The sequence below is a fragment of the Lissotriton helveticus genome, chromosome 1_2 (assembly GCF_964261635.1).
Source record: "Lissotriton helveticus chromosome 1_2, aLisHel1.1, whole genome shotgun sequence".
Lineage (NCBI taxonomy): Eukaryota > Metazoa > Chordata > Amphibia > Caudata > Salamandridae > Lissotriton > Lissotriton helveticus.
This window is the reverse complement of record NC_136058.1, coordinates 200,793,655-200,807,918: the sequence shown is the minus strand read 5'-3', so window position 1 is coordinate 200,807,918 and position 14,264 is coordinate 200,793,655. Positions and strand designations below refer to the sequence as shown.

Sequence of the window (14,264 nt, the reverse complement as noted above, 5' to 3'; positions counted from 1 at the left end):
AAGTACCTTATTTAACTAGACTTGGTGAATTACAAATTTCTCGGTGAACTAAATGTTGCTAAATATTCTCTCTCGTGTCTGGCACGCGGTAAATTTGCCGTCTTGAACTACGGCGCGGGCGCAGTACAAACCCCGCCCACGCGTCGCTGCAGTATTTGGAGACGTCAGTATTCTCTCTTTACTCTTTGCACCTGCTTATGCATTTGACACTCTCGCGCCCACGGCATTTTGGCTCCCGGGCCTGCTGAAAGTCTAAGCCACGCCCACTTCACTGCTTTTGTCGTCCTGGGCAAGAGTCTGCAGGCCCCGACGGAGTTTAGTAGTGAGATTAGTACGCACGTGCTAGCAGAAGCAGAGACCCGCAAAAACTTCAGCAACGATTTTGAAGACTTCAGGATGAGAATAAAAAAGCAGGTAGGTGCTAGCTGCAAGGGGAGCACTAAGGCCTTGGTTTGAAACACACCACTGTACGAATGCAAAAAAATCATAATCCGCCAGGAGCCGGAAGGGGGAGGCGACAGATACTGGAAGGAAGAGAGCATTCGGAAAGAATAATAATTTTTTTTTTTGTGATTTGCAAATGTTCCAGAATATAATGTCACAGAAGTTCCGTTAGACCCCCAAAAATAGCAATGCCATGGCTAGGAAAATTGTGAAATCATTCGCTATGAGTCTCGTGGTATGGATATTAGATAATTAGAAGTTTACTGGACCGTGCATACTAATGCAGCCTTCTAAAAAGAAATATGACTTTATATTTTAAATATTTTTTGAGACTTTTATAATAGTACTTTGCCCATACGTAAGGGTGTATGAAATATAGCAGAAAATGCACTGGAAACCCGTCGTTTTCTTCCGGATTGGTAGTACAGAGACTAGAAAAAGCTTCGTGTTACTCACGAAATGATTTTAAAATCTACTCTTTATTTTCCCAAACGTGCCACTTATCAAGAGGAAGGTATAAAAAGACCAAACACCTTTTCGGACTATTTCAAATAGCCCGGTGAAAATATAATATGCTGTATATTTCTTACTTCCCTCGGTCAAGTCAGACAGTAGTCATGGAATGGAACACAAAGCCTGGCATGAACAGAAGAAAGGAAGTTAGGTACTGAAGCAGTCCCAATTGCTCTGTAATATGCACGCAAAAGTTCTCAGTAAAACTATAGAGAAATTACAGTTTTTTATTGACAATAAGCAAAATTTGAGACCTCTTGAAATGCATTTCAGTGATCTCTCTCCACTTTACGACTATGCTTGGTGCAGCACGTTTCTATCGTGAGGACATGGTAATTTAAAGCCCATTTTAAGAAATGCATAGTGTGTGCACTCCAAAAGTAGATGTTTGGACCAAAAGCTAAGATACAGTGGCATGAAAACTGGAGATTTCTCTGCCCCTTTTTAGGCCATTAGCCAGGACCCCTAATTTAGGCCATTGGTGCCACTCGGGGAAATGGGTTTTAACATGATTTTTTTTGCCTAGAGATAGAAAATATGTGATAGCAAGTCATCACTCTTGCCTTTTGTCTGATAATATTGTATTAGCAGCCATAGCCGGAAAAAATAATGTTTTTCATATTTTTGATAAATAGCATAACAATTTGTCATAATATGTGGAACAATAAATCTAATTCCACCTGATTGTTTGAATTCAATATTATTTTAAAATAATTATGATTATTAATTGTAACAATAACAATATAGTCCTTAAAATAATAACAAAACTTCATTGTGTCCCTCATATATTGGTATAGATTATGTACATAATTTTCCCTTACAATTTCAGATATTAATAGTTGTTACATCTTACATAGGCATATATGTCATGAGAGAACAGAAACACAATTTTATCATTCACATTTGTCATCATCTTCTAAATAGGTGTCATCATTCTCTGCGTCTGTTCGCTTTTCACAAGCGGGAAGTGTGCACATGTCAGTACTCTTGAGGTCATTTAGACAGCAGACACATGTTGGCAGTTCCTAATGCAATTGCAAGCTAGTAGATCTAACACAGCCTGAGGTGCTGGCTGCCCCTTCATCCAGTCCACTACCAATTGCTCTGCTCCCTCGTGTTTTTCCAACTTCCACCCTCTCTCAATTGGACTAGGTGTCTGTGGATCATTCAAAAGACATCTCTTGCTTATAGTGGCTTCATGACTCGCATGTTTAGCATGTTTCTTCAGACAGTTCCTGCAAGGTGGAAGTTGTTGACGGTCTATCTCACCCTTCTTTGTGCAGAACAGGTGATATTTCAAGTCATTCATTAGATGAACTCAAAGATTTTGGTGCATACAGCAAGCACGAGAATTGCTCCACTTTGTCTATTTGTCCTTCAGAGAGATTCAATTCGTCTCCGAGGTGCAATTTTTTTTCCTGTGTATGTCTTTTGGCAGACAGGATTTTGAATGCACTTACTTTTCCATTTCCCGTAAATACGCTTACTGGGTCTCTTCCGGTAAACTTATGGAGAACTGTCATGGTTAGATAAACTTTTCACCAAGAGTTGAAGCCTTTTTCCTAATGTCAAGTACTCACATGCATATTTTACTACTACATTTCAGAAACAATTTAGCCATGATTCACTCATGGAATCCCAAACACATAATAAACACATCTGTGTAATCTGAGTTTATCATTACTACCTCTATCGCTTGATCGACTGGAATTCGTCCAAATGGATTATCATCTGACAGTTGAACTGAGAAGCATCTGTTGATGAAGTTGTGGTGTATCTCTGGATGTTTCACTGCAAGTAATGTAATTTCGGCACAGCAGACAGGAAGATATCTAGTGTAGTCATCCTGGGATCATAGAGCGTATGGCAGTAAGATGTAAATGCCAATTTCCTTACGAGTAGCACGTTGCTGAGCCAGCAAGACATTTTCAACATTATCCACAGATGACATTCAAAATGCAGAGAGATCCCCATTGTCGTGACAAAGATGTTCATGGAATACATCCCAAAACAGTTTTCTTCAGCAAAGGCAGAATTATGCAAGATGTCGTCTAATATCTGTTGGCATAGGTCTTTTGCAAAGTCATTTACATCTTCAATGAAGAAGTAGACTACTTGAATGGTCTCTTGGGAATTCTTCTCCACTCAGGGGATACATTCCACCCAAGTCAGTGTCAATATAACTTCAAACATGCACTTTTCTACTCAATGACCCCTGAATCCCCCAACCCCCAAAAGCTCAAATACCCTAAACACCCCAAAAAACATCCAGTCATCAATGCTGTGAGACCATCCTTTCATCCTCACTGGTGCATATCCCCAGAAGGTTCAGGAGTACTTCACTAAATAAACCGCAATTCAGAGGCCTCCTCTTTGGCCCTATGTGCCCAGCCACTCTAGCCCTCCCCTCTAACATCCTGGTGTCCATCTCTCCTGCCAATGTGTGTAGCCCAACAAAAGGTTTCTCAATAATTCAATGCTTGCTTATTTCCCTACAATCGTAATTTTGGACTGCCCTTTCTTGACCAACCCTAAAATGAACTGGACCACATCCTCTGTTCGTGCCCACCCTCCTCCTCACCCCACTGTCTACAAACTCCCCCCACGCCTGACTATAAGCCCTCCTGGTCAGCAAGGCCAGCGATTCTAAGACCAGCTGGAACATCTTCTGTCACCTACTGACCATAGCTCCTGGGGCATCTTTGTTCTGCCTCTGTGGCCAGCCCATTGAGTCTCTCCCACCGTGAACGAGACAAAGCATCTACAATGTCATTGTCCTCACTTGGCACATGTTGCGCTCTAATTGGAGACAGTGCAACACAAAAACCCCTAGCAACTTCAAAACCTGGGTGTCCTTCTTGACTGCCTGTTTACTACCTGCACCACTGCCAAGTTGTCAATGTGAAATAGAACCTCTTTGTATACTAACTGTTCTCCCCAAAAGAAAACTGTCAAAACTAGTGGAAGGAATTCGAAGATTGCTATGCTCCGTCTCCCATGCTTCCAGTACGTGGGCCAATCCTCCGTGCACCATTTTCCCTGCCAGTATAACTTGAAACCTATCCCACCTGCAGCACCTGAGTAAACCTGTGCACCCCTCTGATATTCTGCCTTGGCCACTAGGGGCTCTTTGTTCAATAATTAAAAAAATAGCAAAACATTCTCAAGCCCTCCTTAGTCCCTGTCGACAATCTGACGTAGTGATGCGGCAATGGCAGGCCAACCAGTGAGGTCCCCAACCGCCTACAAAATGTCCTCCACACTCAACTCACCCTACATGCAAAATGGAATTGCTCCAACAGCACTTGCACCTCTTTAACTGTAACTTTGTTCTTGGCCAACATGACATCCAGGCGCAATTGCATCGTCAGTTTTTTCTCCAGTGGTAGGGGAACCTCCATCGACAATGGGTCAGTTTCAGTGCCCAAGAATTACAGCACCTTACTCTCTTTGACTGTCTTCTCTGGTGCCAAAGCCACCCCTAGATCCCCCATGATGTCCTGAAAGATTCCTAGCATCTGGTGGCGTTCCTCAGAACCGGGTTTTCCTTCAAAAAAGAAATGATCGAGATAGTGAGTCACATGCATGTGCCCTGTGCACCAAGAAAACACCCATTGGAAGAAGGTACTGAAATGAGAGTGCACATGACATGGAACACCCTATTGGGAATGCTTTGTCCACATACCATTAGCCCCCGAACTGAATGCTTAACAGCTGAAAGTCATCTGGGTGAACCAGAGTAGGGGGAAAACCGACTTGATGCTGCTCTTGGCCATATGGGCCCCTTTCCTAATTCTTCAACTATGGACAACGCCACAAATCTACGGAAGAGTGTTTGACTAAAGCTTGGTCCCTCTGGGACAAAATCATTAACCGTTGTGCCTACTGGTGTTGAATAAACCTGAAATGACCCTTTTCTTGTTTCGAACCTACTGATAAGAGAGACATTTATTTGTACCATGGGCCAGTCTTCAAATGGGCAGAACGTTCTCCCTTCTTGTATTTCCTTCCACAGTTTTTCTCTTACCATTTGTGTAAAGGAGCTGGCTGATTTAAGATTACTCGCCCACCTATACACTCTCAGGCCCTAGTATCCCAGTCTGAAACCCAATGTGAACTCCTCCCTCAACAACTTGGTGGCCTTCGTTTTATCATAGAATGTTAGCCAAAAATTCAGACGATCTATCTTAATATGCATACAAGCTTTTTCTCCCAAGACCCTGTGCTTCCCGTCCACCACTGAACACAAAAGTTGGCCCATACTGCTGACAGTTATTGGGCTCCTGCTGGTTTTGCCCTAAGAAATTGTGTGAAAGAGTGTCCTCCCGTTCAGTAGCTTTTAAAAAGGGGGTGCTTGAAAGCACATTTTGAACATTTATGCCTGAACTTGCAATGTTCCCTGGTGCATACTCCCTTGTTAAAGTCCCAGCAGATCCCCATCTGTACCCTTGTTCCTTTGCCGGTTGCTCCCACCCCTCTCCGAGTGGGGTGCCCTTGAAAGGGTGGATACACAATGGTTAATCCGCTGTCCATAAAGATTTTTTTGCCAAACTTTGAAGGGCCCCTGTTATGGTGCCACAGATCTGAACCCCCCTCCCCTCACTCAACATCGGGCTCCTGGGCCATGTGTGCGCTACACTCATCATCGTACTGGGCCTAAGCGTATCCCCCATAATTGATCTGCACCTTTCGTATCATGTCCATGTATTTAAAGAACTCTACGTACCTATCTGTATTTTTCGCAGTACACGCAGGCATAACTTAGAAATGCCGCCGTCCAATTCTCTATTTTCAAGGGGACTTTAGGGTGCTTGGCAAACTCATATTCTTCTTCCTTTGAGCTTAGCCCTCAAATCCCTATGCAGCAATTTCAACATTTTGATCTATTACACATTCTACATTTTTCCTTTTGTCCCTAGCTATAGGTGTGCTCCTAAGGGTTTAGAGACTCCCATGTAGGGCTGTTTCCTAATCTTCAACTCCTTAAATTCCTTCCTTTGTACTTTATCCTTGGTTTTCTCCCCCTCACCCCCAACGCTCTTCTACTCTACTTTCGTGTGTGACTCTGGTGTCCCATCATCCCCACCATTGGAACCTGCAACTGCCTCGGTGACCCCCGGCTTCTTGTCCCCAGGCCCCTGTTTACCATTTTCTGCCCCCACTGAGGTCTGCTCCGCTGTGCCTAAATCCACGTAGCAACCTTTGCGCAAGCGTATCATGCCTCCGTCCTGCGACATCGCATCCACACACACTTGCACCTTTGCAGCAGCCATGATTTCGCCTCTGTGATCCTTACCTGCTGCAAAGGTCGGTTTGTTTTCTGAAGCCCACGGCTTCGCCGTATTGCCACCATCGTATTTCTTCCTCCTGCTGTCCATCATCCTTCACCAATTTGCCTTCCTCCAAGCTGTCCTCCTCACTGTCCAAAACCATATCCTCTAGAGCAATGACCTCCACACCTGTGGCAGCGTTTGCTGCCTGCCACTGCGGCCTGACCATTTGTTGGATGCCCATGCTGCACTTCTGTCCTTGTTGAGGTGCCATACCCTTCCCTCCCAAATCCACCTCTGATGCAGCACTCCAAATCTGGTGATGTCTGTTGCCAGGGGTTGTCCTTTACCCCCCAGTCTGTTGCACCGCTGAAGCCATTCTGGGCCTTCTGGGGCAGTGATCCTGCTGCCCACCGTCACCGTCCTACTGGCCATACTGGCCAAGCCGCCTTTTACCCTTGGCACCTTGGAGCCACACTGAACTCCCCCTCAGTCCGCCATGCCACCAGACAGATCGCCCTGCGAAAAAGGAAAAGAGAGGCTACATTACTACATTACTTCACACATTACTCAACCCTACATCTGACAACCAACTGCTACTATCTACCACCATGCTCACCCCTGCTGTTCTCATAGCACCTGACCTGACCACCTGAGCCGTTGAGCTACGTGGGCTACTCTGCCTGTTTGACGGTCAACCCTGGCATACACTCTCAAAGGTCTTCTATCAATTGGTCCTCGCCTGGCTCTGCTGCCTGGTTTCCTCCTCCCTGTTGCTCCATTCCAATTGTGCTGCTGCGATTGCTGAAACTGGGCCTTGGTTCACCTCCAGTTCATTCCCACTAGGCCCCCTGCATTCTCCACTTCCTACATGGTATTCCTCCGTTGAGTTGTCCTGCCTCCAGCAAAGCCTTGTCTCTCAACACCGCATTTGCCAACAGCCCCTGGCTGCAACTGACACAGGCTCCAAAAGTCCTCACTTTGCTAAAGAGATTGGCGCTGGGGTGCGGAGGGGAGGAGGTAGGCCTTTTTCCCACTTCGTTCTCTTTTCCTTACTGCCTCCCAGGGCTCTTACCCTCTGCCTGCCCACCATGCTGTTATGTTATGTTATGTTAGGTAAATTTATTAGGCGCACAGATGCTCCAGCAAAGGAGCGTCCTGGCGCCCGTCAGGTAGCAACACAACATAACCAGATAAAAAAGGAACAAGACTAGGGAAACAAGAAGGTTTTTACAGCCCGCCGAAAGGAGAACAGATCCTCAAGTGCAAGGATCTCAAAAGGGAGGGAATTCCATAAAGCAGCTGCTCGCACTTGGAAGGAGCGGCCCCCGGTGCCTACTACATCTTCCACTGCTGCCCTAAATGAGAGCCTGACTTCCCTGCTCATTCCCTCCCAGTTCATGCCTGCCACTGACAGCAGACCCTCCCCTCCATCAACCCTCCCAGCCTCTCGCAAACGAGGTTCTGAGGCAGAACAGCGCGGCTCTCAAGTCCTTTTCGCGCATTCCATCTGGACACTGATGCACGTGCAATCACAGAGGCCTGCCCACCGCTCCTGCTATTTGCTCTAAATGGAGCCGTCAGCCATCTCATTAAGACTGTCTGTGGGGCTCCCATACCCTCATATCTAGCATGTCGACCTCCCTAGCAGGCCGCCTGGGCTCAACCTCTGCCCAGCAGTCTGCCGCCTGTACCCATGGGGCTGCCGTCCTCATGCTAGAGTGACCTCTTACCTCTGTTTCCCTGACACTGGTGGTTCGGCATGGCGGTGAGCAAGCAAGCACCGCCGCGGTGCTTGCTTGCTATGCAGAGGGTGGCTTCCAGTAACCATGCTCGGGCCAGGAGATAAAGGCGACCGCCTCCGCCAGCAGTCTGAGGCCGTACGCAGAGGGTGGCTGCCAGTAACCACGCTTGAGGCCAGAAGATCGAGGCGACTCACCACCACCAGCAGGCCCATTGCCTGCGCTACTTTATCTTAAGTCCTCATGTTCCGGTTACTAGACCTGCTACCAGCCACGGTGTTACCACTATAAAAAGGAGGCAGATAGCATAAAATGGCTGACTTTGTACCCTTGGGCTATGTTGTAGCCCAAGCCAAGCCCAAAACTCAGAGACTTCTCTGGACTAATCCATTCCCCAAATTATCCTGGGGTATAACCCTCCCCCTGGTTGGCTGGCCCACAAGACCCCATTCCCCAACAACAGACTGCCTACAAGTAATCCTATTTTACTAGGACGATATCCAAGAACTTCAGTGAAAGTTGACTTCTATAGCTCTCCCAGTTTGACTCCAGATTCAGGCATTCAGCCTTTACGTCTGTGTATCTTTAAGTGAATACGGCGCTCCTAAATCCTGGATGGTCTCCCACTCCACATCAGTGCCTCCTGCTCTGTTGTTGACTTCCACAAGAAGCTGGAGACCTAGATTTTCAGTTGCTTAATCTACCATAGGCAGGGTTAGTCGCACACAGGATACCATCGCGGGTGATAGTGTGCCTTGCAACTACACATATCATGAAGACTTTTGTATGGCACATCAAACCTGAGGAAATTATCTCTCAAATGAAGTGAACATTCATTTTCACTGACAGCTTAAAAGGAATATTAATCAAAACACTTATATTATGAATTTAAATTGTATATCATCACCTAAATAAAGATAGTTAACAGCATCATCAAATGCTTTACTTCAAAAATCTGTTTTAGGAGGACAGTAGGATGTTAAAGAAATTACATTATTTCCCCCAAATAAAAGAGACATCTCTGCATTTTAAAACCATATTCTCTTACAAGGCCCATCTAAACTTCCTTATTTACATTTGTGTTTTTTTAGAAACCATACCTTCTTAAAGTGTACATTTAGGTATTTGAGTAAAAGTGTCAAGCGCAGGATATTCATTGTTAGAGGAGATTAGCATATGTAAACGGCCTTCAATCCTAATTCCTTCAGAATTTATGTGTGTATAATCCACCTTTTGTGTTTAATTTCCTTAAGAATAGTATCTCTTTATCTGTTTCTTCATATTCATTATTTTATTGACATCCATCTTATCGCCCACATTATTGCCAGTGATTAATTTCCTGTTATTGATCTCGTCTGATTCTTAACTCAGTTTCTTACTCTATTTCAAAGTATATATGTTAATACACATTTTATCCTCATCCTCTAGGCTGGCACTAAATGATTTTAATCCTGAAAGATAGCTATAGACATATACAGGATAGCAGTTCAGTTAAATGAGTGGACAAAATGTGGTTGATGGAATAATGGTTTATTATATTCACAATCAGAAATGTCTCTGCATTCGAGTGGGATTACATATGAAGCCGTTGGGTTACTTCCACAGATCAACTACTTAATTAATTAAAAGTCAGCTTATTGTTTCTTAATCAATCAATCAATCGGTACATTTATAGAGCGCGCTACCTACCCATGAGGGTCTCAAGGCGCTGGGGGGGGGGGGGGTCACTGGTCGAAGAGCCAGGTCTTGAGGAGTCTTCTGAAGGCCGGCAGGTCCTGAGTCTGTCGTAGGCTGGTGGGGAGGGTGTTCCAGGTCTTGGCGGCGAGGTGGGAGAAGGATCTGCCGCCGGCTGTGGTTTTCCGGATACGAGGATCTGTTGGGAGGGCGAGGTTGGCTGAGCGGAGGTTTCGGGTGGGTGTGTGGAAGCTGAGGCGGTTGTTGAGGTAAGTGGGTCCGGTGTTGTGTAGGGCTTTGTGTGCGTGGATCAGGAGTTTGAAGGTGATCCTCTTGTTGACGGGGAGCCAGTGCAGGCCTCTCAGGTGGGGTGTGATGTGGCTGCGTTGGGGGATGTCGAGGATCAGTCGTGCAGAGGCGTTCTGGATTCGTTGAAGTCGTCTAAGGAGTTTGATTGTTGTTCCTGAGTAGAGGGCATTCCCGTAGTCGAGTCTGCTGGTGATGAGGGCATCGGTGACGGTTTTCCTTGTGTCGGGAGGGATCCATTTGAAGATCTTGCGGAGCGTGCGGAGGGTGTTAAAACAGGACGCGGAGACGGCGTTGACTTGCCTGGTCATGGAGAGGGTGGAGTCGAGGATGACCCCCAGGTTGCTTGCGTGGTCTGTGGGCTCCGGCGCTGCGCCTAGCGATGTGGGCCACCAGGAGTTGTCCCAGGCTGATGGGGTGGGTCCGAGAATGAGGACTTCCGTCTTGTCTGAGTTCATCTTCAGTCTGCTGTCCTTCATCTAGTCGGCTACGGCCTTCATTCCTCTGTGGAGGTTGGCTTTGGCGGTGTGGGGGTGTTCGGTGAGGGATATGATCAGCTGGGTGTCGTCGGCATAGGAGATGATGTTGAGGTTATGTTGTCGAGCGACGTGGGCGAGCGGTGCCCTGTAGATATTGAACAGCGTCGGGCTGAGGGATGGACCCCTGTGGGACGCCGCAGATGATCTTGGTGGATTTCGAGCGGAAGGGTGGGAGGCGGACGCTCTGGGTTCTGCCGGAGAGGAAGGACGTCGTCCAGGCCAGGGCCTTCTCTTGGATTCCGGCATCATGGAGGCGTGTTGATAGGGTGGGGTGACAGACTGTATCAAAGGCTGCTGATAGGTCCAGGAGGATGAGGGCGGCTGTTTCTCCTTTGTCCATCAGGATCCTGATGTCGTCGGTGGCGGCGATGAGGGCGGTCTCGGTGCTGTGGTTGCTGCAAAAACCGGATTGGGAGTGATGATGGCAGCTGATTTGATTGTCGCAGGCCAAGCTTAGTTTGGACTGAAATGAATAAATATTGAAAATAGATTTCAAATATTTTATGGAGTTATGAAAGATTAAGGTTTTATATATTATATATTTTCTAGTCAGAGTTTAATTCAATTGGTATTTGTATCTTCTGAGTTGCAATAAGTTAATTTAGTTCACGTTAATGGACCTCGCTGGGAACTGCCAAACCCCTTGCAGAGCAAACGCTCCTTGATACAAATGGAAGAAATGGGGCATAGTTCTTACTGTGTTATCTATTCTTCCTAAAAAGGTGTGAATGGCCCCTGTAGTAGCCAGACTGTTCACCATGGAAGTTTCCACAAAAGGAAGGCCTAGTTTATTGTACGCGCACACCATGAACATCTTTGTTCTTTTGGAGGGAAACCTTTTTTAGATGTCTGTGGACCAGATTTTCATTCAGCCGAGTCTGTTGGAGTTAAAAAGCCTTTTGGCACATGCAGTTTTAGCCAAATGTCTTGTCGGGATTCATGTTGCTGTAAGGTAAATCCCACTGGACTTTACTTACATGATTATGTAGCAAAGACTTCACTTGCATTATTTAGTGATAAAGATAGGTGTGTTGACAGGGAAAAATGTAAGCTTTGTTTAGGAGTTAATTATCCCGTAGAATAGATACGTTTCATCAAGGGGCTTGGCAAAAGCAATTTTCATTTCAAGTCAGGACTGGGGCCAGCAATAAAACAGTGGGAGATGAAGACCCCAACACATATGTGGAGGAAATACTTGGTGATTGCCTGGACATGTCCACATGAATGCTCTTACAAGATAGAACGTGCGCCTGAGCAAGTAAGTGGTAGTGAGTCTCCTGGCCAATTTATGGCATCTGTTAATTTTGGCAAGTTTGTATGCATGATGAGACCTTTGTTTCTTGTCTACATGGCTTGTTGTCTTGTGAAGCCAGAGGATGTAGCTGACCTCTGGGGTTCCCAGGTATCTGGAGTGCTAAAGTGAATCCTGAAGTAAAATGGAACCAATTATGAGCCAAAGAATGTTCTGTGTCTTTCGTTTTGTTTGAACATACTTGCAACATTTTCTCTTAGGTTCAAAACAAACCTGTTGTCAAGATTCCTGAGAGAACACAACTTGTAATGTTGTTAAAATCACCACAGAGCAAGTGGTTTTGTCTTTCAGCCTCTCTCTTCTATGTAGTGATTTCAGCCATCCAGTTCCACTTTGATTAACAAACGATTCTACAAGCAGGGGTAATCAGAACCAGGGGACTATTCAGGAAGAAGGGATGGCTGCAGCCCTGATTACCACTAAACCCTATGGAGCATCCTACAATATACATACCTTCAGGCGGATCCCAGCCTAGTGATACCCAACTCATGTACCCTCAGCATACAATCCATGGTAGCCAGCTGGCCCAGTCTTGACATACTACACATATATTACAGGGAGTCCTAGTAGGCAGTCTCCCTTCTGGACTTTTGATAAAATCGTACTACTGTAATTAGCTACCACCAACTGTTGTTTGTGTTAAGGCTTCGCCATATAGGTATTTGCCATTCATGTCTAAAGTGGTGTTTTAAGGGTTCACCTTAGTCACCTTATAGAGTCTAGTACTGTGATGAACAACATATACATATTTGTGTTGCTCTCAACAAAAGCCTATAGCAATGCATGGTTATCGTATATCCTGCTCGTTCAGTACACTTGTTTGTCGCTCATGGGTACACGCCTTATAGTATCTCCTGCTGGCCTAGCAGTGCCTAGATGGGGTTGACCCCCTGTCACCTTTTAGTGCACTCCTTATAGTACTCCATAGTTGCTTATCAGTACCTCAGTGGAGTTGGTCATTTGAAACTCCTTGTTGGACTACATACAAGGCCCCTTGGCTGGTTTAACCGTTCTGCAGTATGGTTGGTCCTTAGTTGCTCCTAAGCAGAGTCTTTCTTTTACTTTTGTGGTGGCCTAACAGTGTCTCATTAGGGTTGGCCCTTTGTCACTCCTACATGGAGTAATTGTTGTCACTTCTAGATTGAGTCATTGTAATATTTCCTTGGAGGTTTAACAGTGCCCTGTGAGGTTTGTACTCAGTCACTCCTGAATGGTTATAGTACTCTGGTGGTAACTTAACAGTGCTTCCGACAGGCAGCTCTTCTGTTGCTTGTCAATGGACTTTTTACAAAACTCCCTGGTCATCTAGGGATTTGTACTCTGTCACTTTTAGATGGACTCTACGCTTACCAGTGCAGCATATGGGCTCCATGTTTACCAGTGCCACATTGATGTTGGTTGTTAATCAATAATGCTGCCCATTCCAAAAGAGTGTAAGTTCCTGCATGCATGACTGCGTCTGTTTTTACGATCACTCTGACACTCTTGCTTATGCACAGCAAGATAAGCCAAGCTGTGCCTAGTTCACGTCATCAAATCCGGATCACTTAACTAACTGAGCATGTTCCAATATATACCAAACTACAACCAACTGCTCTTCAGCCATGCATTCTGAAGGGTGCACAGGAATCTGATGCAAATTGGTGCCACACACATCTTTATCAGGGGAATTTAATCTATTTAAATGTAACAGATGGAGTAGTTACTCACTTGACTACCAAGACACAGCTTTGGGCCACACAAGCATACAGAAGCTCTAGATAAATGTCAACAGAATACAATACAGAAACACTGCAAAGCGTTTAGCAGGAGACTTGACATGTACCTCATGCACAACAAAGTATGCTGAGTGTGCTGAAATAATAAAATGAGGAGTGGCACATCACATAAGCAAGGCACCAGGACTTTCAATCCTACTACAATCATTCTTTTATTTATAGGTTTCTGCCAGTCCACCATTTGAGTACACATTAGAAGTATATGTTTATAAGTGCCTTTCTCTTTTAAGCCCTTTAGGCAGATGTTGATGGGTCAAGAACGTTGCCTCTAAAGTACATTCACAATCAGTTTGCATGCTGTATTTATCAGTGTCTAGCATTCTGGCCTAGTCACTGATTTTTCGTCTCCCAAAGACATTTTTCTGTAGCTTACTACCCAGATATTTTACAGTGTGTTCTACACTCCATCCACTAACTGTAGTCACAAATATCCAAGCCCCTTGACTGCATCTTGCCTTCTTTTATAAACATGATCACAATCCTCTTTGGGAGTTAAGAGTTCAGCTCATGGGTCGCTTGCTACAGCCATGGTTTACATGCCAGTTTGTTGTGGTCCACCTTTCCATGGTAAATTCCCAGTAACAGACTCCTGTTTGGGATTCCGCACAGAGTTTCAGCTTTCTGGTTTCTGTGGGCTTGTAGAAGTGATCTGCAGTTGATTGGTGCTGTGGTGTCTTCTGCTGTAG

The 14,264-nt window shown here is 45.4% G+C and overlaps 1 protein-coding gene across 3 annotated transcripts in view; it reads left to right on the top strand.

Moving 5' to 3' along the window:
- Positions 1 to 268: 268 nt before the first annotated feature.
- The window catches only part of ELAVL4 (ELAV like RNA binding protein 4), a 441,663-nt gene continuing 427,667 nt past the window's right edge, over positions 269 to 14,264 (top strand). For 2 of the 3 annotated variants that reach the window (XM_078671335.1, XM_078671319.1), the window contains exon 1: positions 286 to 414. Coding sequence is in view for 1 of the 3 variants with exons in the window: in XM_078671368.1 (XP_078527494.1) it covers positions 397 to 414 (18 nt within the window). In the remaining 2 variants the exon portion in view is untranslated. Of the gene's footprint in view, positions 415 to 14,264 lie in introns of all 3 variants that reach the window. The other variant, XM_078671368.1, reaches the window with a different exon arrangement.